Below are 23,091 nucleotides of genomic sequence, written 5' to 3' on the forward strand. Positions count from 1 at the left end.
AGAACAGAATCCTGGGGCAGGGAACAGCCCAAATCTAAATGGAAAAACAGAGAGGACTTGTTTTTCGGTCCTGCCCTTTTGTTGTCCCTTCCCTAGGCCGCCCAAGGCCCCTCCCCAGCCTGGGTCCCCATATTGTAAGCCTGCACCCACCCCACCCCCCATCCACTACCAGGGGCTTCCAACCCTCACTGCCATGGCAAAGAAGCTAACCTACCCCAGAGTACAAGTAGCCCGTGCTGACATCCTGAGATAATCTGAGTGAAAGCATTTTGAAAACTTTAAAGGCTCTGCAGACCTCACTAGACCCGCATGTTTACAGGGCAGGGCCTTCGCCTGAAGGAACACCATCTAACGGTGGGCACTGTGCGCCCAGTTAGGTGAGGGGGAGGTGCTGAAAGGCGGGAGTGGTTTCCAGACCCTTCAAATCATGCCACACCTCTCAGACAGTGTGTCAAGAATCTTCTGGGTCCCAGCAAAGGTTCAGAGCTTGGAGGGCAGAAGGGCAACAGGAGGATGTGACGAGCTAGTGAGAGTGAGAAAAGCTCAGGCAGTAGGTGATGGTGGGAAAACTGGAGCAAAGGGACCAGGAGACACAGTCAAGAGCAAGGCAGTGCCAGGCTGGGCAGAGAAAGAGCAGGCAGTGGGTTCCCCAGGCACAGAGGAGGGCGACATGAGTCATCAGGGCCTGAGAAATTGCCAGAGCCTCCGAGAGAGACAGCAGCAGGAAGAAGTTTCCTGTGGGAGCTGGACTTCCGGGCAGCAGGGCTTATCCTCGAAGTTTCCCTCATGGCATCATTGCTGTCTCATCGCTAACCACTGGCAGGTGAGTGTGAGATGCCCAGAAAAATAGGGCAGCCCCCGTCACCAGCCTTCTGAGGCCACTACTTCTGGCAAAACCAGACAGGCCAGGGCTGCCCTGAGGGGGGACAGAGTATCCACACCCTCCCAGGCCAAGGACAAGACACCAGGCAGGGGTGGTCCTACTGACAGGCAGGCCCTCGGGAAGTCTCAGAGTGACCTGGGCACTTTCAGATTTTGAGAGGCTCACCTGGAGCCTTCCCAAGAATCCAGGGATGGATGGATTTCATTTCAGAGTCAACCCTTCCACCGAGGTCTCACCCTGCTTTCCTGCATGAATTTGACCCAGGGCAACAGTCAAAATTTGATATTCTAAGCTCAAAATTTGGACCCAATGGCCCTGCTGATCGCCCCACCCCTTGCCCCATAGGTCCTGCTGAATGTCACCTTTCTCAGCCCCCAAATGCGGCCAAAGTGACAGAAGGACCACCCTCCGGTCCCCTCCCCACGAAAGGACCATCTGCAGACCTGTCTCCTCAGCTCTGCTCATCTCACGGCCTCGCTCAAAAACAGCCCTCTCTCCCCCGATGTTCAAACACCCCCTTCCTGATGATGATACAGCCACAGTCTGCATCCCTGCCTTGAACCTGGATAAGGAAGAGTTAACTGGCCTCCCTGCCACTGATCTCCCCTTTGATCCTCGGATCACGGCTCAGGCTCACAATGCAGCTCTCCCCACAGCTCATGATGCAGCTGGTGTTACCATTTTGAAACAATGTGACCAAGTTACTCCCTTGCGGTGGTTTCCCACTCTTCTTAGAATGAAGACCAAATTGTCTAGTTGGTGCACAGGACCTTTCATCATCTGAGCCCCACCTACCTGTCTGAGCTGCTTCATCTCCCAGCACCCACCCACGGCCCGCCCTCCCCCTCCCGGCCCCTCCTCCACTGAACACACTCTCACATCGTGCTCCAGGTACAACTGGCCATTGGGGTGGGGGGTGGGGGGGGCGGGGCGGGGAGGCGCGGGGAGTGTACATATATCTAAACTTCCACATCTCTATTCATTCCAGAACCATTTAACTTCCCAGGCACTGAATAATACATTGGAAACTCAAGGTAAACAGAACATGCTCCTTGCCACCAACCCCCTAGGTGCCCACAGGGAAGGCAGATTAGTAAGCGAGGAAAATAGACTAATGAGGAGATAATTCCAGGAATAAGAGAAGAGCTAAAGTTGGAATCTGAACAAAGACCTACAGAAGTGCTCTGCCTAAAGCTATCAGGAAAGGTTCCCCAGCATACACACCTTTTGAGATGCATCCAGAAAAGATGAGTAAGCGCGTCTTCAAATGGGCAAGAGAGGAAAGGAGATTGCAGGGAGAAAGGCAGTCATTTGCATGGTCCCTTGCAATCAGCCGCTGGTCCTGGATGTTTCGGATCATCAACCGCCTGAGATCAAGGACTGCCTGCCTCCGCCTGCTCCTTCTCCACCCACATAGTCCCAGGAGGTGGCCAACTATGCGGTGGGATTTGAGGGGCAAAGAAAGGATCCTTCTAGTTTATGGAACACACTTTTTAACGTGGCCTACAAGGCTCTTGACTGTCGTTCCTGTCAGTCTTCCCAGTATCAATCATCTCCTGCAAGTCACTACACACACACACACCCCAGAAAGACTGAACCACCCGCAGCTTCTAGAAGGTGACCTGCTTTTTCTGATCTTTGGTCTATGGAGTGGTTCTCCCTTCTGCCCCTATACGTCTCTCCTAAATGCTATACCCGCCCCAAATCCCACTCTGTTAACGCGCAGTGTTCACAAGTTATAATAACATTAAAGCAGGAGAGCAACATGGTTAGAGTTACATCAGAAAGATCACTCTGGCTATGGTTAGGATAAATGCAATGTTAGGGGAAGGATGGATGGGCAGATGGATGGATGGATGGTGGATGGCTGGATGGCTGGATGGAGAGATGATTGGATGGATGGAGAGATGATTGGATGGATGGATGGATGGATGGATGGATGGATGGATGGATGGATGATTGGATGGATGGATCCCTAACTCCTTTTCCACTACATGTGACCCTTTATAACACTCTTATTTCACTGGTCACTCTGCTACTCAAAACCTTCATTGTCTTGGGACTTACAAACAACTTGGCATTCAAAGACTTCCATATCTGGCTGTTACATATCTCTGCTCCCTAATTCATCCATCAGATAAGAACATTCCTTTTTAGCCAGACCTATCTCCAAACTAACTTTCTCTCGTGCCTTTGCTCACAGTCACCCCTGCTTGGAATGTTCTCTCCACTTGTCTAAATCCCATCCAGCTAAAGTCCTATTCCTATACCAAGCCTTTTCTAACCACTTAGGGAAATCCTCAAGAAGGTCAGAAAATTTGCCTTTTATATCTTTGTATTCCTAGCACAGAACTCTGGATGCAATAGGGGCTCAGTAAACATCTGGAGGTAATAATGTGGGGAATGAAAGAATCGTTGCTTGTGAGTGAATTTTGAACAGAGTGGAGTCCCCTGTGAATTGAGCACAGACCTGCCCTAATCATCAGAACAACTACAGCACTAACAGCTGGCACCTGACATGTGCCAGGCACTGTTCTGAGCGCTTTCCGTGTAACGACTCATTTCGTCTTCATGATAACTCTGAGGTCGGTACTACTGTTGTCCTGTTTTTACTGATGAGAAAACAGGCATAGAGAGGTCAGGTAAGTTGCCCAAGGTCACCAGCTAGTAAGTGACGTACTCACAGTGCACACTTTTAACCAGCAGGCTCTACGGTACGAAAGGGAGAAGGAGAGCCCAGACTACTCCATAAGTCCCTTGCTGCCGGGACATTCTGAACGTCCCTCACCTCTTTAAAGAGGACTTTTAACAAACAGCATTTACATTCAATGCTCAGATCCAAGGTCCTAAAAATGAAAACCAGGGACAAAAAAAAAAAAGAACAAGAAATTCATTTCAGGAAGTACTTCCCTCCACAACAAAAACCACAGATCAGGACTTGGATAAGGTGCTCAGATGAAACCTACTCATTGGCAGCCCATCCTACACTGTGGTTTGGTGTGTGACTGATGAGACTGAGGTTATCAACGTCCCTCCCTCTGTGTCATGAGGACATGACGCATCTACAACATAACTGGTCAAAGCTGTTCTGTTAGCTAGTTAGTCATAACCTGTTTTGCAAGTACACCAACGGGAACAAGCATGACGATGCGACTGTGAGCAAAACGTACTCCTTCCCCCAGCCCTCTACACACGCACACGCCCCACTTTCATGAGACTGACTGACTCTTCTCTTGGGTATACAGCCCTCATCCTCCTCCACCCACAAACAGCTCCCATCTCTGACCCTTCTCTTCCTCCTGGGTGTCACCAAGACTGATGATCTCTTTCTTATCCCCTGCTCTCCAGAGAAGGTGGAACGGATTTCTGTTGCCCAAAATGAACTGGCTCTGAGGTTAATGCCCAAGACAGCTCTTCCAATCATAGCTCTCCACTGAAACTGCTGGAGCCTTTGGGTCTGGATGAAAGTTCTAGAGGGACTCAGCAGATGTGAGGGATATGGATGAACCTGAGATTTTTATAAATATCCCAAATACATTTATAGTCTATAGGAAATTGCTCAGAAATTTTCTCTATGTTACAGCATTGTTAACAGATATGAGTAAATTCATATCATGTAGACAAACCTTCACCTGGTAGATTGTACTCTCCTTGAGGACAGGAATCGTGCCTGTCTTGTTCACCACTGAATCCTTAGCCCTAACAGGGGAACTGGCACGTAATCAGCTCTGGGAGTTGGGCAGGTGTTTCCCCATAGCTTTGGAAAAGAGAAGTCTCGACAGCCAGCATCCTTTGAGATGATAACACCGTGTAGAATCTTGAAGAACTGTTCATGAAAACACTTGAGACACCCCCTAGGGTCTCCCATAATTACTGGGTGGGACTTTAAGAGGGATTGGAGATCCTGTAATAACTAGTGGTGGAAACACTTGGGAGACACATTTTTTAATGTCTCATAACTTCACCTCTACTAGGCTGCTGTCCTAGCCAAATACAGATTGCTCTCACTTAAGACCAGATGTGTCCTCATTTGACTATCAGTGAAGTTACAATCACCACATTCCAAAGGACAGAACCAGGAGGAGAAGTTCTGGAAAAGGGATAAGTAGAAGCACCCAAGAGCTACTCTATGGGGAGGGTGGGGAGGAGCCTGCCATGGGAAGCCAGACTTAAAATACTAGGATCCAGCGATCGGTAAAAGCGAGGACAAATGGACATAGAGAGTGGTTCTCAGCCTTGGATGCACGTTGGAATCACTTATGAAAGTTAAAAGGTTGATGTCTGGTTCCACCTCGAGATCTGGACTTATTTGCCTGGGGCATTCTATTGCGCCACCAGGGTGGAGACCATTGGTCTATAGAATCACTAACAGAATCAAAAATGTGAGCACAGATCCAGTCACAGGTCCTAAAATGTTAGATGGAAGAAGCATCACCTAGAACGTGAACAAGGGAAGCTTAGGACAAATAAAATGAAGGGCCACATAGCACAGCGAAGGTAAATGTTTAGATCTAGACCTGCCTTGACCTGGGTGTTAAAAAAAAAAAAAAGTTGCGTGCTACATGAACCTAGAAGCAAGGGAAGCCTGTCAATGGAGAAGGAAAAGCTCCGTGCTTGGCACCCATGAGCTTGGCCCGCTGCTACAGCAGAGGTGTGTGCTTCTACCTGGGGTAGGACCCATCTGTGCAGCTTCAGTTTGGCTCCCTGACTTTTAAAGCATACATTAGATCCTTGATCATAAAACCAGCTTGAGAATCAAAAGGGGTAGGAATGGGTCTACACATACCAAGTAAAGGCAAATGCTAAATTTCATTAAATGTGGTTAACTTGTGCCTGAATGAGTTGATATACTTTATAGAAGAACTGGAGACACATCTACCTGCCATAACAAACAAGGCAAGCATCTTCCTCTAAATTGACGACACAGATATGTGATTTTCCAGGAGGAGCATGGAGATAAGTATATAACACCATCATGATACAGCACACATTGATAAAGCAGCTTTCTTAAAAGGTGGCCCTCAGGTAGAATTTTATCATTTCACCTAACTTCAGAGGATCATAGCCAAGTCCCATAACTAAATACCTTGGTTAAATCCTTCATAATAAAATTGTTATTGAAAAAAAATTTTTAATATGCAGCTGTATCTCTAGTTCATGTATTATTTTTGTAATTTCTCTTTTTCTCTTTCCTTTAACCCAATGTATTCATTTCATAAAGGTGTGTACTTAAATTCTGCAAAGGATTGAGTTTCCCAAGGAGAAATTAAATTCAAACTCTGAGTAGCAAAGAATCAAATTGCTTGAGTTTCAAGAACCAGTGAAGTATATATTTCACATTTAAAGGAAGATTCACAATACCTTCACCTGCTTTCTCTAACTCAAATAGCCAGATGTCACTTTTTAAATTTCTTAAATATTATTTTAAAAGAGCAACTGTGCAAATCAAAACTACAGTGAGGTACCACCTCACACTGGTCAGAAAAGCCATCATTAAAAAGTCTACAAATAACAAGTGCTGGAGAGGGTATGGAGAAAAGCGAACACTCCTACACGGTTTGTGGGAATGTAAATGGTGCAGCCACTGTGGAAAACAGTATGGAGGTTCCTTAAAAAACTAAAAATAAAGTTACCATATGATCCAGCAATCCCACTCCTGGGCATATATCCAGAGAAAACTATAATTTGAAAAGATACCTGCATCCCAATGTTCATTGCAGCACTATTTACAATAGCCAGGACATGGAAGCAACCTAAATGTCCATTAACAGGTGAATGGATAAAGATGTGGTAAATATATACACACACACACAATGGAATATTACTCAGCCATAAAAAAGAACAAAATAATGCCATCTGCAGCAACATGGATGGACCTAGAGATTATCATACTAAGTGAAGTAAGTCAGACAGAGAAAGACAAATATGATATGATATCACTTACATGTAGAATCTTTTAAAATGATATAAATGAACTTATTTACAAAACAGAAACAGACTCACAGACATAGAAAACAAACTTATGGTTACCAAAGGAGAAAGCGGGTGGGGGAGGGATAAATTAGGAGTTTTGGATTAGCAGATACAAACTTCTATGTATAAAATAGATAAACAACACGGTCCTACTGTATAGCACAGGGAACTATATTCAGTGTCCTGTGATAAACCATAATGGAAAAGGATACAAAAAAGAATATGTATATATATGTATACCTGAGTCACTTTGCTGTACACCTGAAGCTAACACAACACTGTAAATCAACTATACTTCAATTTTTAAAAAAGATAATAAAGAAGCAGCAGAATCTTTTGGTCAGCTACTGTCACACCAGCTCACCATTCATTCATTCATTCATTCATGCATTCACAAACCATTTAATAAGCATTCACCACATACCCTGTCCTGTCCTGGGTGCTGAAACTTGAAGATCTCAGAGCCTACTTGGGGAGACAAATGTCTAAATCTGTAACCTTAATACAGTAGAGTAAGTGTGACTATACCACACCAAACTTACCATTTTTGATAGGCCCCTATGACAGAGACTACAAGCTGCTTACCAAAATCCATGTCTTCCTCTTCTCCCTGAAAACACAGCTAGACCATATTTCCTAGCCTCCCTCCCTTGCAACTAGATGTGGCCACGGGACTGAATTCCAGCCAGAGGAATGTGAGAAGAGCGATATGTGCTATTTCTAGGCCTGGCCCATAGAAACCTTCCTTGCATGCTTCTGCGTGCTCCTGCACGCTCTTTCCCGGCTCAGATAACTGGAAGGGCAATTCTCAGGGCCACCTCGGAAGTCATAGTTGAAGCTGGAGGAGCCTCCATCACCCCGGGTCCCTGCAAAGCTTCCTGGGAAAGAGTCACCCCACCAACTTGTTTACCCACCCAGGCCTATCACTTTAACAAGAAGTAAACTCTTGTTGTGTTTTACTCCTTATTTTTCAGTCTATTCGTCAGAGCAGTTATCTGAGCATTATCTTAATAGAGTGCCCTTCATTATCAACGTGAATAATAATAAATAGAGCAGAGCATTACCCTAATACAGTACCCTTCATTAATGTGGACAATAATAAATATCTCCACTTACAAGTGCAGTAATTCAGCCCAGGGAGATACCATCCACGTCAAATACCTGTACTTCACAGCCTTGCTCAAACTTCCCCCAACTTGACAGACTGGACAACCCCCTCACACTTGTACACCCCAGGCAGGGAGAGATTCTCAAAGGTAGGGACTGGATATCACCTTTGATCCTTACTGCAGCCTGGCACATAGTAGGTGCTCGAGGAAAGGGTGGATAAAAAATTGAGATGCTGAAAAGATGAGCAGAGAGGGATTTCTGGCCAATCACCTCTTCCGTGCTTTGTGGTATGGAATTCTGGAGTTTTGGGTGGGTAAAGAAGTTGAGAGGATTTGTCACCAGCAGAAATGCACTTTAAGAAATGAAAAAGAATGGATATATGTATATGTATAACTGATCACTTTGCCGTACACCTGAAACTAATACATTATACTCAATTATATTCCAATATAAAATAAAATTTGGGGTAAATCAATTATACTCCAATATAAAATAAAATTTTAAAAAAATGCTAAAGCATGTTCTTCACAATGAAGGGAAATGATAACAGATAGAAACTTGGATAAGAATTACTCCTGGGACTTCCTGGTGGTCCACTGGGTAAGACTCCAAGCTCCCAATGCAGGGAGCCCGGGTTCGACCCCTGGCCGGCAAACTAGACCCTGCGTTCCGCAACTAAGAAGTCCACGTGCCACAACTAAGATCCAGTGCAGCCAAAATAAATATACATAAATAAATTTAAAGTACTGCACCTGTTGGAAGAGTGCATCACTTTCTTATACAGGCGAGGAAAAGAGATTGTGAGCCATTGGTCAAAACGGACTATTAGCCTCTAAGTTTTCTATCTGCTGTAAGCCACAACTTTTCAAATTAGAGGTTTAACCTAATAGCTGGTTATCTAATGGTTTGAAAACAGCATTTTTTTCAATATAATGGAAGAGAATGGACCAGAAAAGAGTAAAACAGAAACACCTCTTTTAAAAAAAGAATCAGAAACAATATAATAAATGCCCACATGAAAAATAATACTCTTTCTGAAAAGCTATTAATGAAACTACAGCCCATTATGCTAGGGAATGTCTTATATGTCACACAAATACCACTGTGCCATTCTTCTTAAACTTTAATGTTGATGAACTAGTCTCCTTTTCTTAGGCAATGAGACCCACGTAACTTACTATCTCTTTTCTGTTCTGCCTGTCAGGAGGCTCATAGGTAAGTTTTCACTCAATTACAGGAACTATTCTTCTCTAGGTTTTGGTGCTATAATAATATGTTCCTAATCTTTCATTATTTGGCATTTGCTAATTTATCCTTGATTTAAGTTTTACTGCATCTAGGCTTTCCTTTTTTGTAATTAGTTTGAAGATTAATAAATAAATAGAAATAGTTACTGATATAGGCAAGAATAAAAATGGATTAAAAAGGAGTTAGGGTGAAGAATAATTACCAAAATATTAAAAACAGGTATTTTATTTATTTGCATTTAATTTTTTTTCACAATGGGCTTGTATCATTACTTTTTAATTTTTAAGCGATTTTAATTAGTTAATGATGAACAACAGGCTAGAAAGTGGGAATTATCCCTTGGTCAGTGAACCAGTCAGAAGATGCAAGGGTGCTTTATACCTGTGTTTGCTACACAGAGAGAGGATCTGACCCTGGCTCCTTGTGAGAATTGCCATCCTTTCGTAGTTTCAGCACAAGTTAATCTAGATGGAGAGCTGTCAGCCAGACAGACTCATAAATTATTTCCTTAGAGTTTCTGGAGGAAGGGCAGGGTTGTCAGTAGGAGCCTAAGAAAGACCTCTAGTACATCTTGAAATACCTGAAGTATAGACAGGGCTAATTTCCTTGGTTTGGTCTAAACAAGCCCAGGTTTGATCCTGGCTCCTCCTTCTCATGTCCAAGAACAGTGGATGTGGTGGTTGCTAAACTACTAGGATCAACTTAGGGCACCAAGAATCCTGACAGGCCACTGTGTGCCCTCGCTGATCCTTGTAGCTCCAGCACTGAGTGTAGCATCTGGCTCGGCAGGTGTGCTCTGAACTGATGTGAGCTGCAAGCACAGGTGCATGGTGTGCAGATCCATTGAAGTGATCGTGAGCCAGGTTTGCTAGAGCACATCAGACACTGGGCAAGTCCTCTGCCCCCAGTGGGTCAGTCTCTCCCACGTGCCTGTGAACCACAGATGTGGGACTCAGATAACCCGTGCTCATTAAGTCATGTCCCCGGTGGAGATCACAGTGGCACACTGCCTTAGGAGTCTGGTGGTGACAACCTGCCTTCCTGGGCTTGACCCCACTAAGTAAACTAACCATGATGATTCCAGATTGGAAGTCGTGTCAAGGCAAGCCTTGCCTCCACTATGACCACAGCACCACCTACCAGCCTTGCAAAATTAGTATCTCCCTAAAAGCCCCAGTTCCACCCACATTTCTCACCCACCCCTCCTTGTTGGTATCTACACTCCCTTCTAATGGCTTCTTAAGAACAGAACAAAAGCAACAAGGTGAGGGGGCGGGGAAATGAATTTGAATTCCAACTTTATCCTTCTCTGATGATTCGGTAGTTAACACAATGTAACAGACATATTTCGTAACCTCTCTGAACCTCAGGTTCCTCTTCAATGAAATGGACTTAACACTGACCCCCAGGTTTTGGGGGAAGCAAAGCACGGTGTCTGGTATACAGGCGATGCTTGATAAATGTTACTCTTCCCTTTCTCTTTGAAAAGTCAAAAACATATGGCCTGAGTCCCAGGACTCCGCGTGATCTGGTTCACTCTCACCCTCTCCCTCTCCCTCTCCCTCTCCCTCCAGGCACTGGGCTTCCCCCCTATTTTTTGGACAGCCCAAGCACGTTGCTGCCATGGGGTCTTTCGCCACTACTGCCTTTGCTAGATCATTCTCCAGGTGTCCACATGGCTGGTTCTTTCCTTGAATGCAATCTCTGTTTAAACTCCTCCTCCCCAACCACCTGCATACAAATAGAGACCGATTCTACTTTGTAGTTAGAGGCAAGATTCTCATCTCTAGTGGTCAAGTTTCTGTTCTCCGTGTGCTCTAGGAATCAGGTCCTCATTAAAGAAAATGAAAGACAAGCTCCACTTTAGTCCCCAGTGCCTCCGGCCGCCTAGCTGTGCCCTGTAGTGGAAGAGGGCAGGGAAGGGGCAGAGAGAAACTGGACAGAACCTGAGGCTGGTGTTTGGAACCCATCCCCACTCCTCACACAGCTTCCTCCATCAGCCAGCAAAGAGGCCCAGGACCCACATAGAGGCAACTCAGAGAGCGATGCAGGTGCCCCGAAAGGACCTTCTCAGGTTCTTGGCTCCCAAAATGACGGTGCATGACAGGACACCGTGAGGGGGAGATTGGGCCCTGGACACCCAGCAGCTGAGGCAGGGCTCTAATGTCCGGTCCCAAGCACAAAGCCCAGGCAAGTGCAGGGACCCGGGGTCTCGTCATCCTCCAGAAGCGCCCTACCTTGTGTAAGATCTTCCCTCACCTGTCACCTGCCTTCCGGCTGAGACCTAACCTTGCTCAGTGGGCACTTCTATCCTGGACCCGCATCCACGTGGTCCCGGGGTGTCTCTCCACACCTGCTCACAAAGTCTCAGGACTGTGGCTGATGTCTACCTTCCAGTCCCTTCTGCCCACCGTTCATGCCAATGAAGTGGGCACCCTGCCCCCGCCACTCCACACCTCTCCCACGAACCACCAGAAACAAGACACCCAACAAAATCCCTTTCCAAGCAAGGTCAACCCTGCCAAACACGTCTTTCTACTCAGTATCATTTGGAGGTGCAGCAAGATCACATCCTGCTCCCCTAAACGCTGCCTCAATTTGCTTTTCCTCTAAAAAGAAGTCCCCAGGAAAGTCACGCCTGTGTTTCCCTGCACCCCGAGGTGTAAATGCCCTTCCTGGGGTGGGGGGGGTTTGGATAAGGGCTGGAGGAGACTTCCTGAAACTGTGAAGCTGCTCCAGGAACGCCGAAGTCAAATTGCAGGGGGTGAATCTGAACCTCTGTCCTCAGCAGATTGTTTCTGACTTAAACCCTGGGTGTTTGCTTGCCATTCAGACGCACTAAACTGAACACCCCCCGACTTAACATGAAGATAAAGAGATAGGAATTGGTAATTCATCACCAAAAAGCCACTGCACCAGTCTTCTGCCTCTTGTCCTACCTCTTCTCTCCTTGATTAGAAATGAGTGTCCAGGAAAGTGCTCAAGCGTCCCTCGCCTTCCCTCTCCCGGGAGAGAAGGGTCAGCTCTGGAACCACCCCCTCCAGGTTCCCTCGGGGTCACAAATCCCAACGGGTAGGAGCTAAGCTGCCATCTCCTTCACTCCCAGCCCCTCTGCCTTCTACAACTTGTCAGATGCCCAGGACCAGGGTCCCCGGCAGGGGGTACTCACCGCTCCGCCCGCGGGTGGCCATGGTGCAAGCGCGCAGGCCAGGAAACCGGGACTGCCCCTCGGCTGGGGCCGCTCTGCCGTCTGCACTGGCTTATGCAGTCGCGGGACTAATTCCATCGCGGCTCAGCTCCGTTTGGACGTGCCCGCCCCAGCCTGCTGCCGCTGCCCCCTCCCCCACCCCTCGCCAGCGGCTACCAGGCCTCCCCGGAGCTGCACCCTAGGCGCACCTGCGCTGGTCGCGCCACGTGGAGAAAGGAGCGCGTTCCCGTGGGCGAGTGGAGTCCGGGACACGCTCCGGTTAATGAAGCTGAGGGGCGAGACAGTAAGACCGCTGCTCTCCCCACCCCGGGGAGCTGCCTGCTAACCTCGTTCCGGTGTGAGCATTCAGCCGGATTATCTCGTGAACAGTCTGCCTGATTAGCTTCCAATCCCGCCCGGGGAAGCCTGCTTCCCGCCGCTCTGGCCCTGATCGCCTGCGTACGGGTGGGAGGCTCTCCGGTACACCTGCCTGCACTCCACCCGCCACCAGCTGTCCCCACCTTTCTCTAGACTAAAAGGAGCAGGAGTGGAGGAATCGTGCCCCGGGGACACGAAGAGGGGCTGCAGGAGGCAAGGGGAGGGGCAGGTTTTAGCAAAGCTTCCCAGGGAGACGCTGGGACCACTTGAGGAGGTAGATGGTGAAAGCTCCATCCCAGGAAAAAGAGGAGTTCCATCTCTCCGGAATGGCTTTGGTACCTAGCCATGGGCAGGGGGATGGAAGAGAAGACCTCCAAAGGGCCATTCTGGATGATGGAATCTACAGTTCCAAGACGCCCCCAAGCTAAACAAGTGCATTAATACCAGGGACCCTGAAAATGAAAAGGTATTATGTTAACAATATATGTCAAGTAGGCTCTGAATGACCACGGACTTTCCTATCTCCTATGCTGATAAGGTGGGCTGGTGGGGATTGCTCCCCACTTTACAGATGAGGAAACTGAGGCAGTAAAGGGGAGTCAGGGGCTGAGCAGAAGGAAATCCAAAAGCAGTGTGTGCCAACCTGGGCCGTATCCTGGGCACCAGGAATAACCACGGCTGCTGTGGACGTGGACCTCCTCCCCCTCAGCATCCTTCTCAGAGCCTTCCCCAGAGGAATTATCTAATTCTAGTAACAAATCTAGGAGGTAATTACTGCCTGTGTGCCCATTTCACAGATTAGGAGACTGCAGTGTCAACGGCCAGGCACCGTGCCTCTGAGGACTGTGCCTGCTCCAGAGTCTGTGCTCTAACACTTGGTTCCTGGCTGCTTGAGACAACGCCCTTCTCCATTCACTTCTGGGAACCCTTCTCTACGTGTTTTCAATGCCAAGAGGATTGGAAACCTTTCCACCATGGTGGTTCCTTATCCATTCCCTCTCTTCTCTCCCTCCAGCACTTTTTTAGTCCCCTGGTCCCTGCATACTCCTACCTTGAGACTCCCCCTAAGACTCTCCCTTTGGGGACTGTCCCATCTGGTCTAAGGGTGACAAAAAGGAGAGTGCCTGAGACCAGAGGCAGACCCGCCCTGGAACACATGTAGAATGGGGATGGCTCCAGGCTCATACCCCCACTACCAGTTTCTCCTTTTTACCCTACTCCCTGCATTTTTTTTTTAATCACAATATGCAATTTTTCTGACTCAGCTTTTTTCTTGGTAGCGAACTGTCCCATCAGTAAATATGAGGAGAACTCAGGCTATGGAGGCAGTTGGGAAATTGACACCTTCTGCTGAAGAGGTAGTCTCCCTGCTGAGTTTCTCTGTGGCCGATGCCTCCAATGGCACCTCGTGCCCAGGTGGAGCATTAGGCGATCAGTCAGAAGAGAGACAGGTAATTCTCTGGCCCTGGATCTGGTTTCCTACAGAGACCACAGAGGCACTCAAACTGGAGGCGGGGTGATGGATGATGACAACCTTTGAATTATTGAGCAGTTACATAAAACTTCTATCCATTCTTCCTTCCCTCTACCCGGCTAAACTCCCCACCAAAACGACTCAACACAACCCATGCCATTTGCCTTTAATGTATCTTCCCCGGAGGTTCTTCCCCAGCAGTGACAGAAGCAGAAAGACCTAGAAATGCAGCCGTCACTGGTTCCTGTGAGAACAGGGCCGGATCTGTCAGCACCAGGGACGTGCGGCTCTGATGGACCGGCTCAGGAGTTCCTGCCCAGGTGTCCAGGTACTTGGGTTCTGAACCTGACCCTGCCACCCAGCAGCTGTGTGACCTTTGGCAAGTCACTCAAGTTCTCTGAGCTGCTTTCATCCTCTGCAAAGGGGCAGGAGAGGGCAGTGGATGAGATAATGTCTAAATCCTTTCCAGCTCCATCGTCCAGTACGTTCAATGAGTTGAGTCTCTCCTGGGTTAGAAGGATCTGGCGTGAAAGTCAATCCTCCATCAAATTCCTGTCTCATAGCCAGGACAGTTGCTTTATTCTCATGGTGTGCTCTCCCCACCTAGAGTCTCTGCCATCTTGCCAGCATATACATGTAAGCTTTTTTCATAAAAGTCTAAGAAAGGATGATCTCTCCTTGAGAGTGACAGCAGTGGTTAGTGATTTGGGGACCCGGTGAGGTCTGGCGTTACCTACACCTCTTCTGTCCACTAAAGGATCCTGGAGTGGGCAGGGCCTCCGCCTCCAGCATCCAGCCCAAAAGGAACTCAGCCCCCTCACCCCTCAGAACAAAGGAAACCCTCAGTGCTCTGCCACTGACGGTAGGGACACTTAGGGTTCCCCTTTGAACCTTGATTACCCCATTTTTCTTCTGGTCACTTTTTCCGTTATTATAGAGCAATTCATAGTTACTCCCGGACTTTCTGGCTTATTTGACCCTCCCAACCGAGTGAGTGAGACTGACGTTCCTGGTTCCAGTTGAGGAAACTAAGTCTGAAAACCGCTAAGGGGCTTGCTGAGGCCACAGAGTCCAGCGAAGGCCATGGGTGGAACCTGGGCCGCCCCTGAGTCTGGGGGTCCCCGGCCACGGCCACGCCTGTGCCACGAGGGACCACGTTCCCGCACATGCCCAGCACCGTGTTTCCAGCCCCCCAGCCCCCAGCCTCTCACCCTCCCACGGGGGCCACTGAGGGACACAGGCAGTGGCTCAGCCGAGGGCTCAGAGAACCCCTTGCACACCCACTGGGGCTCCTTCCCCATCAAGTCAGCCACACTGGCCACAGCCTGGCGGAAGCCTGGCTCCAGGGCCCCCCTCTGCTCTGCCCAGAGCCCCTGGATTCAGAGACTGGAGACCCCAGTGTTCCAGAGCAAATCCCTTCTCCTTCAGCCACTGGGCTGTTTCCGAGGAGGCCTGGCGCTCACTTTCCCCTTCCCTCCCCGTGGACGCTGAGATGCCACGTTCTCCCCGAGGTGGGCGGTGCCTCCCGCAGACCCCGGGGCTCCAGTGTTTCCAGATGGAGCCTGTGCTCCCCTACCCCCCGCCCCCTTCAGCGCCAGCCTCAGAGCTCCAGCCCAGCCTACAATAGCCATCTCAGCCTAGATGAACCATGAGCCTTTGGCAAGATGACAGATTGGCCTTTATTGTGGGCCCGGGGGAGCCCGGGAGCAGAGCGCGCATGCGCCGAGCAGGGGTCGCCAAGCGTGTGGTGACGGGTGTCCGCGGCAGGGCCGCGCCTCACTGGCGGCATTTCCTGGGGGAGCACTTGCACTGCATGGCGTTGAGGACCACGTGGTGGATGATGGAGCCGTTGGCGCAGCGCAGGGGCACCTGCATGGGCTCCGTGCGTGTGGGCGTGCAGCAGGCGCACTGCTCCTGCACGTCCTCTGTGTCGATGGAGTACAGGGCTTTGCTGGTGCACCTTCCCTACGGCGGGGCAGAGAGAGGCGGCCGTTGCGGGCGGTGGAGAGTCCCAGGGTGGGGAGGGCTCTGGGGCAGGCCACTTCCTCCACCTGCCCTCCTCCAATCAAGAAGGTCTGGCCTTGCCCGGGGAAACACAGGACAGCCAAACAATGTGTAAAAGTAGCTCTTGGGAAGTCTGAAAGGCCTGTCCTAATGGAACTGTCACACCCAAGCCCTCTAGCTGCAATTTCTATGCCTGTGTGATTGATCTTCAGGAAGCATAGCTCCCATCTTCCATTAAGTAACTCTCCATTCTCTTCAAAGGGTGTGTTGAATCACTGCTCAGTTTTTTTCTTCTAGGGTCAAAAGTTCCCATTTACTTCAATAAAACACTGGCTTTTTAAAAAAATTTTAAAAGCTCCCAGTTCCTTTCACTTCTCCCCCCCTGTGAATTTCCCAGATCCTTCGACTCTGTAACTAAAGAGATGTGTCCAAACAAAGAACTTGCCCCTCCCAAACGAGGACCCCTTACCTGGCAGTAGTGAATGTCCACTTGCTCTTCAGACAGACAGTCTCCCACTTTGACGTACTGCAGCTTGGCAGTGATGTCCTTGCACTCGGGCTCCTCACCTACAGGACAGGTGAGAGATGCAACCTGTTCTTCCATACAACACTCTCCAGCCCAGTTCCCTCATTTACTGGAAATAGGTCAATTTCACCGTAACTGCATCACCAAAGCCAGCCATGGGGAGGGCAAGTCAGTGGTCCTGGTTCCCCTCAGCTTCTCCTGGCCCTTCATATTCAGAGATATAGTTATCACTGGGTTTAACTCACTTAATGGCACAATTTTAATTGCAGGAGCAGCCTAGATTCACTGTGGTTTGGTGATGTCAATGGATGGGACTTCCTTTTATGTAACTGTAGACTCTAAAAGCCATAATGAATAAATAAGGAAACACAAGCTTCAAATGACACATTAAACAAGATGGACTTAATTGATATTTATAGGACATTCCATCCAAAAACAACAGAATACATTTTCTTCTCAAGTGCTCATGGAACATTCTCCATGATACATCATATCTTGAGTCACAAATCAAGCCTTGGTAAATTTAAGAAAATTGAAATCTTATCAAGTATCTTTTCCGACCACAACGCTATGAGACTAGATATCAATTACAGGAAAAAAAACTGTAAAAAATACAAACACATGGAGGCTAAATAATACGTTACTAAATAACCAAGAGATCACTGAAGAAATCAAAGAGGAAATCAAAAAATACCTAGAAACAAATGACGATGAAAACACGATGACCCAAAACCTATGGGATGCAGCAAAAGCAGTTCTAAGAGGGAAGTTTATAGCAATACAATCCTACCTCAAGAAACAAGAAACATCTCAAATAAACAACCTAACCGTACACATAAAGCAACTAGAGACAGAAGAACAAAAAAAAAACCCCAAAGTTAGCAGAAGGAAAGATCATAAACATCAGATCAGAGGGCTTCCCTGATGGCACAGTGGTTAAGAATCCGCCTGCCAATGCAGAGGACACAGGTTCAAGCCCTGGTCTGGGAAGATCCCACATGCCGCGAAGCAACTAAGTCCATGTGCCACAACTACTGAAGCCCGTGCACCTAGAGCCCATGCTCCATAACAAGAGAAGCCACTGCAATGAGAAGCGTGTGCACTGCAGTGAAGAGTAGCCCCCGCTCATCACAACTAGAGAAAGCCCGCACACAGCAACGAAGACCCAACGCAGCCAAAAATTAAAAAACAAAAAATCAGATCAGAAATAAATGAAAAAGAAATGAAGGAAACAATAGCAAAGATCAATAAAACTAAAAGCTGGTTCTTTGAGAAGATAAACAAAATTGATAAATTATTAGCTAGACTCATCAAGAAAAAAAGGGAGAAGACTCAAATCAACAGAATTGGAAATGAAAAAGGATCAAATCAACAGAATTGGAAATGAAAAAGGAGAAGTAACAACTGACACTGCAGAAATACAAAGGATCATAAGAGATTACTACAAGCAACTATACGCCAATAAAATGGACACCCTGGAAGAAATGGACAAATTCTTAGAAAAGCACAACCTTCCGAGACTGAACCAGGAAGAAACAGAAAATATAAACAGACCAATCATAAGCACTGAAATTGAAACTGTGATTAAAAATCTTCCAGCAAACAAAAGCCCAGGACCAGATGGCTTCACAGGCGAATTCTATCAAACATTTAGAGAAGAGCTAACACCTATCCTTCTCAAACTCTTCCAAAATATAGCAGAGGGAGGAACACTCCCAAACTCATTCTACAAGGCCACCATCACCCTGATACCAAAACCAGACAAAGATATCACAAAAAAAGGAAACTACAGGCCAATATCACTGATGAACATAAATGCAAAAATCCTCAACAAAATACTAACAAACAGAATCCAACAGCATATTAAAAGGATCATACACCATGATCAAGTGGGGTTTATCCCAGGAATGCAAGGATTCTTCAATATACTCAAATCAATCAATGTGATGCACCATATTAACAAATCGAAGGATAAAAATATGATATGATATGATATGATACCATACGATAATCTCAATAGATGCAGAAAAAGCTTTCGACAAAATTCAACACCCAATTATGATAAAAACTCTCCAGAAGTAGGCAAAGAGGGAACCTACCTCAACATAGTAAAGGCCATAATAAACCTACCTCAACATAATAAAGGCCATGTATGACAAACCCTACACACTAGGGTTTGCATTCCTATACACTAATGATGAAAAATCTGAAAGAGAAATTAAGGTAACACTCCAATTTACCATTGCAACAAAAAGAATAAAATACCTAGGAATAAACCTACCTAAGGAGACAAAAGACCTGTATGCAGAAATCTGTAAGACACTGATGAAAGAAATTAAAGACGATACAAACAGATGGAGAGATATACATGTTCTTGGATTGGAAGAATCAACATTGTGAAAATGAATATACTACCCAAAGCAATCTACAGATTCAATGCAATCCCTATCAAACTACCAATGGCCTTTTTCACAGAACTAGAACAAAAAATTTCACAATTTGTATGGAAACACAAAAGAGCCTGAATAGCCAAAGCAATCTTGAGAAAGAAAAACGGAGCTGGAGGAATCAGGCTCCCAGACTTCAGAATATACTACAAAGCTACAGTAATCAAGACAGTATGGTACTGGCACAAAAACAGAAATATAGATCAATGGAACAGGATAGAAAGCCCAGAGATAAACCCACGCACACATGGTCACCTCATCTTTGATAAAGGAGGAAAGAATATACAATGGAGAAAAGACAGCCTCTTCAATAAGTGGTGCTGGGAAAACTGGACAGCTACATGTAAAAGAATGAAATTAGAACACTTCCTAACACCATACACAAAAATAAACTCAAAATGGATTAAACACCTAAATGTAAGGCCAGACACTATAAAACTCTTAGAGGAAAGCATAGGCAGAACACTCTATGACATAAATCACAGCAAGGTCCTTTTTGATCCACCTCCTAGAGAAATGGAAATAAAAGCAAAAATAAACAAATGGGACTTAATGAAACGTAAAAGCTTTTGCACAACAAAGGAAACCATAAACAAGACAAAAAGACAACCCTCAGAATGGGAGAAAATATTTGCAAACGAAGCAACTGACAAAGGATTAATCTCCAAAATTTACAAGCAGCTCATGCAGCTCAATATCAAAAAAAAAAACAACCCAATCCAAAAATGGGCAGAAGGCCAAAATAGACATTTCACCAAAGAAGATATACAGATGGTCAAGAAGCACATGAAAAGCTGCTCAACATCACTAATTATTAGAGAAATGCAAATCAAAACTACAATGAGGTACCACCTCACACTTGTTAGAATGGGCATCATCAGAAAATCTACAAACAACAAATGCTGGAGAGGGTGTGGAGAAAAGGGAACCCTCTTGCACTATTGGTGGGAATGTAAATTGATACAGCCACTATGGAGGTTCCTTAAAAAACTAAAAATAGAACTACCATATGACCCAGCAATCCCACTACTGGGCCTATACCCTGAGAAAACCATAATTCAAAAAGAGTCATGTACCACAATGTTCATTGCAGCACTATTTACAATAGCCAGGACATGGAAGCAACCTAAGTGTCCACTGACAGATGAATGGATAAAGAAGATGTGGCACATATATACAATGGAATATTACTCAGCCATAAAAAGAAATGAAATTGAGTTATTTGTAGTGAGGTGGATGGACCTAGAGACTGTCATACAGAGTGACGTAAGTCAGAAATAGAAAAACAAATACTGTATGCTAACACATATATACATAGAATCTAAAAAAAGAAAAAAGGTTCTGATGAACATACGGGCAGGACAGGAATAAAGATGCAGACGTAGAGAATGGACTTGAGGACACGGGGAGGGGGAAGGGTAAGCTGGGACGAAGTGAGAGAGTGGCATGGACATATATACACTACCAAATGTAAAAGAGATAGCTAGTGGGAAGCAGCCGCATAGCACAGGGAGATCAGCTCGGTGCTTTGTGACCACCTAGAGGGGTGGTATAGGGAGGGTGGGCGGGAGACCAAAGAGGGAGGGGATATGGGGATATATGTATACATATAGCTGATTCACTTTGTTATACAGCAGCAACTAACACAACATTGTAAAGCAACTATATTCCGATAAAGATGTTAAAAATAAAATAAAACCCATAATGATCAGAGCAATCCTCCTGCGCTTATAACAATATCCAGAAGCTAACGGGCAATGAGGTAGCTAATAAATGCAATTAATATGTATCCATCCCTGCAAATGTCATTGTCTCTGTGGGAGCTGATCCTAGGAGCCCTTATGGAATCTTCCTTTTGGGTATAGCTATCTCCAGATCGCTAGCATGGGTCTCCTTATATACAGGGGTTAAAAGGATTCAGATCTGAACCTCTACTAGGCCCACTGATAATTCTAAGATTTAATGCCAGCTCATTATTGCCCATCCAAACACTGGGAGTTTTCCATTCCTGGATGGCTCCAAATCTAAATCAACTTTAACTACCTAAGAGTTGGGCTCCCAACTCCCAAATAATGTCATTTTAAAGTGAAAGCCTGCCAACCACATTAAGAGGGTGAATAAGGAAAACATATTGAGGCCAACACACTATATTCTTTTGCTGTAGATTTAAATCCCTGAGCCTGGCTTCTTTTCCTTATGGAAGGTCCCCACCTCTTGAAAGCACAGACCAACACAGGCCCCTTTTTGCCTCGCTGCTAGTTTTGAAGATAACAGCCTCGGCCCAATTCCATGTGCAGCACGCCTAGAGAGAATGCATCTCCTCTGATGGTTTCCTGACCATGTTCTTCAACCATGCAGACAAGAACCATAGAGAAAGATGCTTTCAGAGTGTGTTTCCGCAATCTGCAATTTGGTTACAGCAACTACAGAGACTGTCAGGGTGAGCCATCAAGAAAAGAATGAATGACCGAACGCTGAAGACATTCATGTTTTTACTCTTCCTTTCTCTACACAAAAATAAACGTGGGAACATGGGCCCGTGAACCCAGAAACTAACTAAACTAAAAGACAAAGAATATTAGTCCAGGCAAGTAATTCTACATTCAGAGAATACAGCACTAACGTTGGGATTCTGAAAGGTACTTGCGCTCATGGAAACAAGAACACAAGAACGTGTGGTGAGATGCTGTCTGATGGGCAGACTTGAGCTCCGTCTCCAAAGCTGCTGCCGTAACTATTGGGACCAACCAGTACAACACAACTGCAAGGTCAAGAGGAGCTGAGAGTGAAGAAGACGAGGTTAATAAAACTGAGACCAGCCTCATAAATCCTCGAGAAGGCTGTGTTCTCTGCAGCCCCACAGGCAGCTGCTGGCTTCCCTTTCTCTCTGGGAGAGCTGCACGACATCCAAAGATTAGAGGCATACTGAGTGTCTGCTCTGTCGAGATCATGAATCAAGGTGCCTGTCTTCAGGAGCTCTGGTGGCAGAGAGAAGACATCCTCTCATGCTAGGACTATGACCAACCCAAGACTCTGCAAGGGGAAAGGCAGGTCAGAGGCTAGTGATTGTCAGGAATTTGGAAGGAAGGAGGTAGAGTCTGCTTTACAGGCATCTTGAAAGGGGGCTTGAGCAGGGGGCAGTCCAAGGACATGCAGGGTGGGGTGGAAGTTCCCTGCAGAATTGAACACAGTGACTGCAATATCTTTCTAGAAGAAAGTTCATTCCAAAGAACAGTCCCTGGGCTTCCCTGGTGGCGCAGTGGTTGAGAATCTGCCTGCTAATGCAGGGGACACAGGTTCGAGCCCTGGTCTGGGAAGATCCCACATGCCGCGGAGCAACTAGGCCCGTGCGCCACAACTACTGGGCCTGCGCGTCTGGAGCCCGTGCTCCGCAACAAGAGAGGCCACGATAGTGAGAGGCCCACGCACCGCAATGAAGAGTGGCCCCCGCTTGCCACAACTAGAGAAAGCCCTCGCACAGAAACGAAGACCCAACACAGCCAAATAAATAAATAAAGGTGCTAATAATTAAAAAAAAAAAAAAAGAACAGTCCCTGGACTTGGTCTGATGGATTTCAAGGGACAAGCTATTGGTAAGGTACTTACATGTGTCACAGCATGTGCCTGGAATTTTCATGATTTTCCCCTAAGAAAACAGCAAAGTCCCAGATTAGGCACAAATAGTACATAGTGGACACTTTCAGTCACTCCAGGCCAAGTCCTGCCTCTGGACTCAGAGTCCTGAGCTTAAGTCCCCAGATATGAATGGGCTTTCCCATCACAAATGTGAGCAGACTGACCACCCCACCTGGCCAGGCTGCAATGATTCTGATTATTCTTAATTCTCTTCCAGTTGAGTCA

The 23,091-nt window shown here is 46.6% G+C and overlaps 2 protein-coding genes and 1 long non-coding RNA gene across 11 annotated transcripts in view; 1 reads left to right on the forward strand and 2 right to left on the reverse strand.

Moving 5' to 3' along the window:
* Positions 1–12,782, reverse strand: part of ANO2 (anoctamin 2) — a 350,657-nt gene extending 337,875 nt beyond the window's left edge. For 2 of the 7 annotated variants that reach the window (XM_082349775.1, XM_082349774.1), the window contains exon 1: positions 12,384–12,718. In XM_082349775.1, the coding sequence (XP_082205901.1) occupies positions 12,384–12,500 (117 nt within the window). In that variant the 5' untranslated portion in view covers positions 12,501–12,718. Of the gene's footprint in view, positions 1–7,441; positions 7,467–12,383; positions 12,720–12,748 lie in introns of those variants that run through there. The other 5 variants (XM_082349771.1, XM_082349768.1, XM_082349769.1 and 2 more) reach the window with 4 other exon arrangements.
* LOC309609022 overlaps positions 1–23,091 on the forward strand; it is a 447,877-nt gene that overhangs the window by 283,875 nt on the left and 140,911 nt on the right. The window lies entirely within an intron of this gene.
* The window catches only part of VWF (von Willebrand factor), a 202,589-nt gene continuing 195,406 nt past the window's right edge, over positions 15,909–23,091 (reverse strand). For all 3 annotated transcript variants that reach the window (XM_082349753.1, XM_082349754.1, XM_082349752.1), the window contains 3 exons: positions 22,837–22,876; positions 16,727–16,824; positions 15,909–16,218 (listed from right to left, as the gene is read on the reverse strand). In XM_082349753.1, the coding sequence (XP_082205879.1) occupies positions 16,030–16,218; positions 16,727–16,824; positions 22,837–22,876 (327 nt within the window). In that variant the 3' untranslated portion in view covers positions 15,909–16,029. The remainder of the gene's footprint in view (positions 16,219–16,726; positions 16,825–22,836; positions 22,877–23,091) is intronic.

Source organism: Balaenoptera borealis (genome assembly GCF_965194805.1).
Source record: "Balaenoptera borealis genome assembly, chromosome: 13".
Lineage (NCBI taxonomy): Eukaryota > Metazoa > Chordata > Mammalia > Artiodactyla > Balaenopteridae > Balaenoptera > Balaenoptera borealis.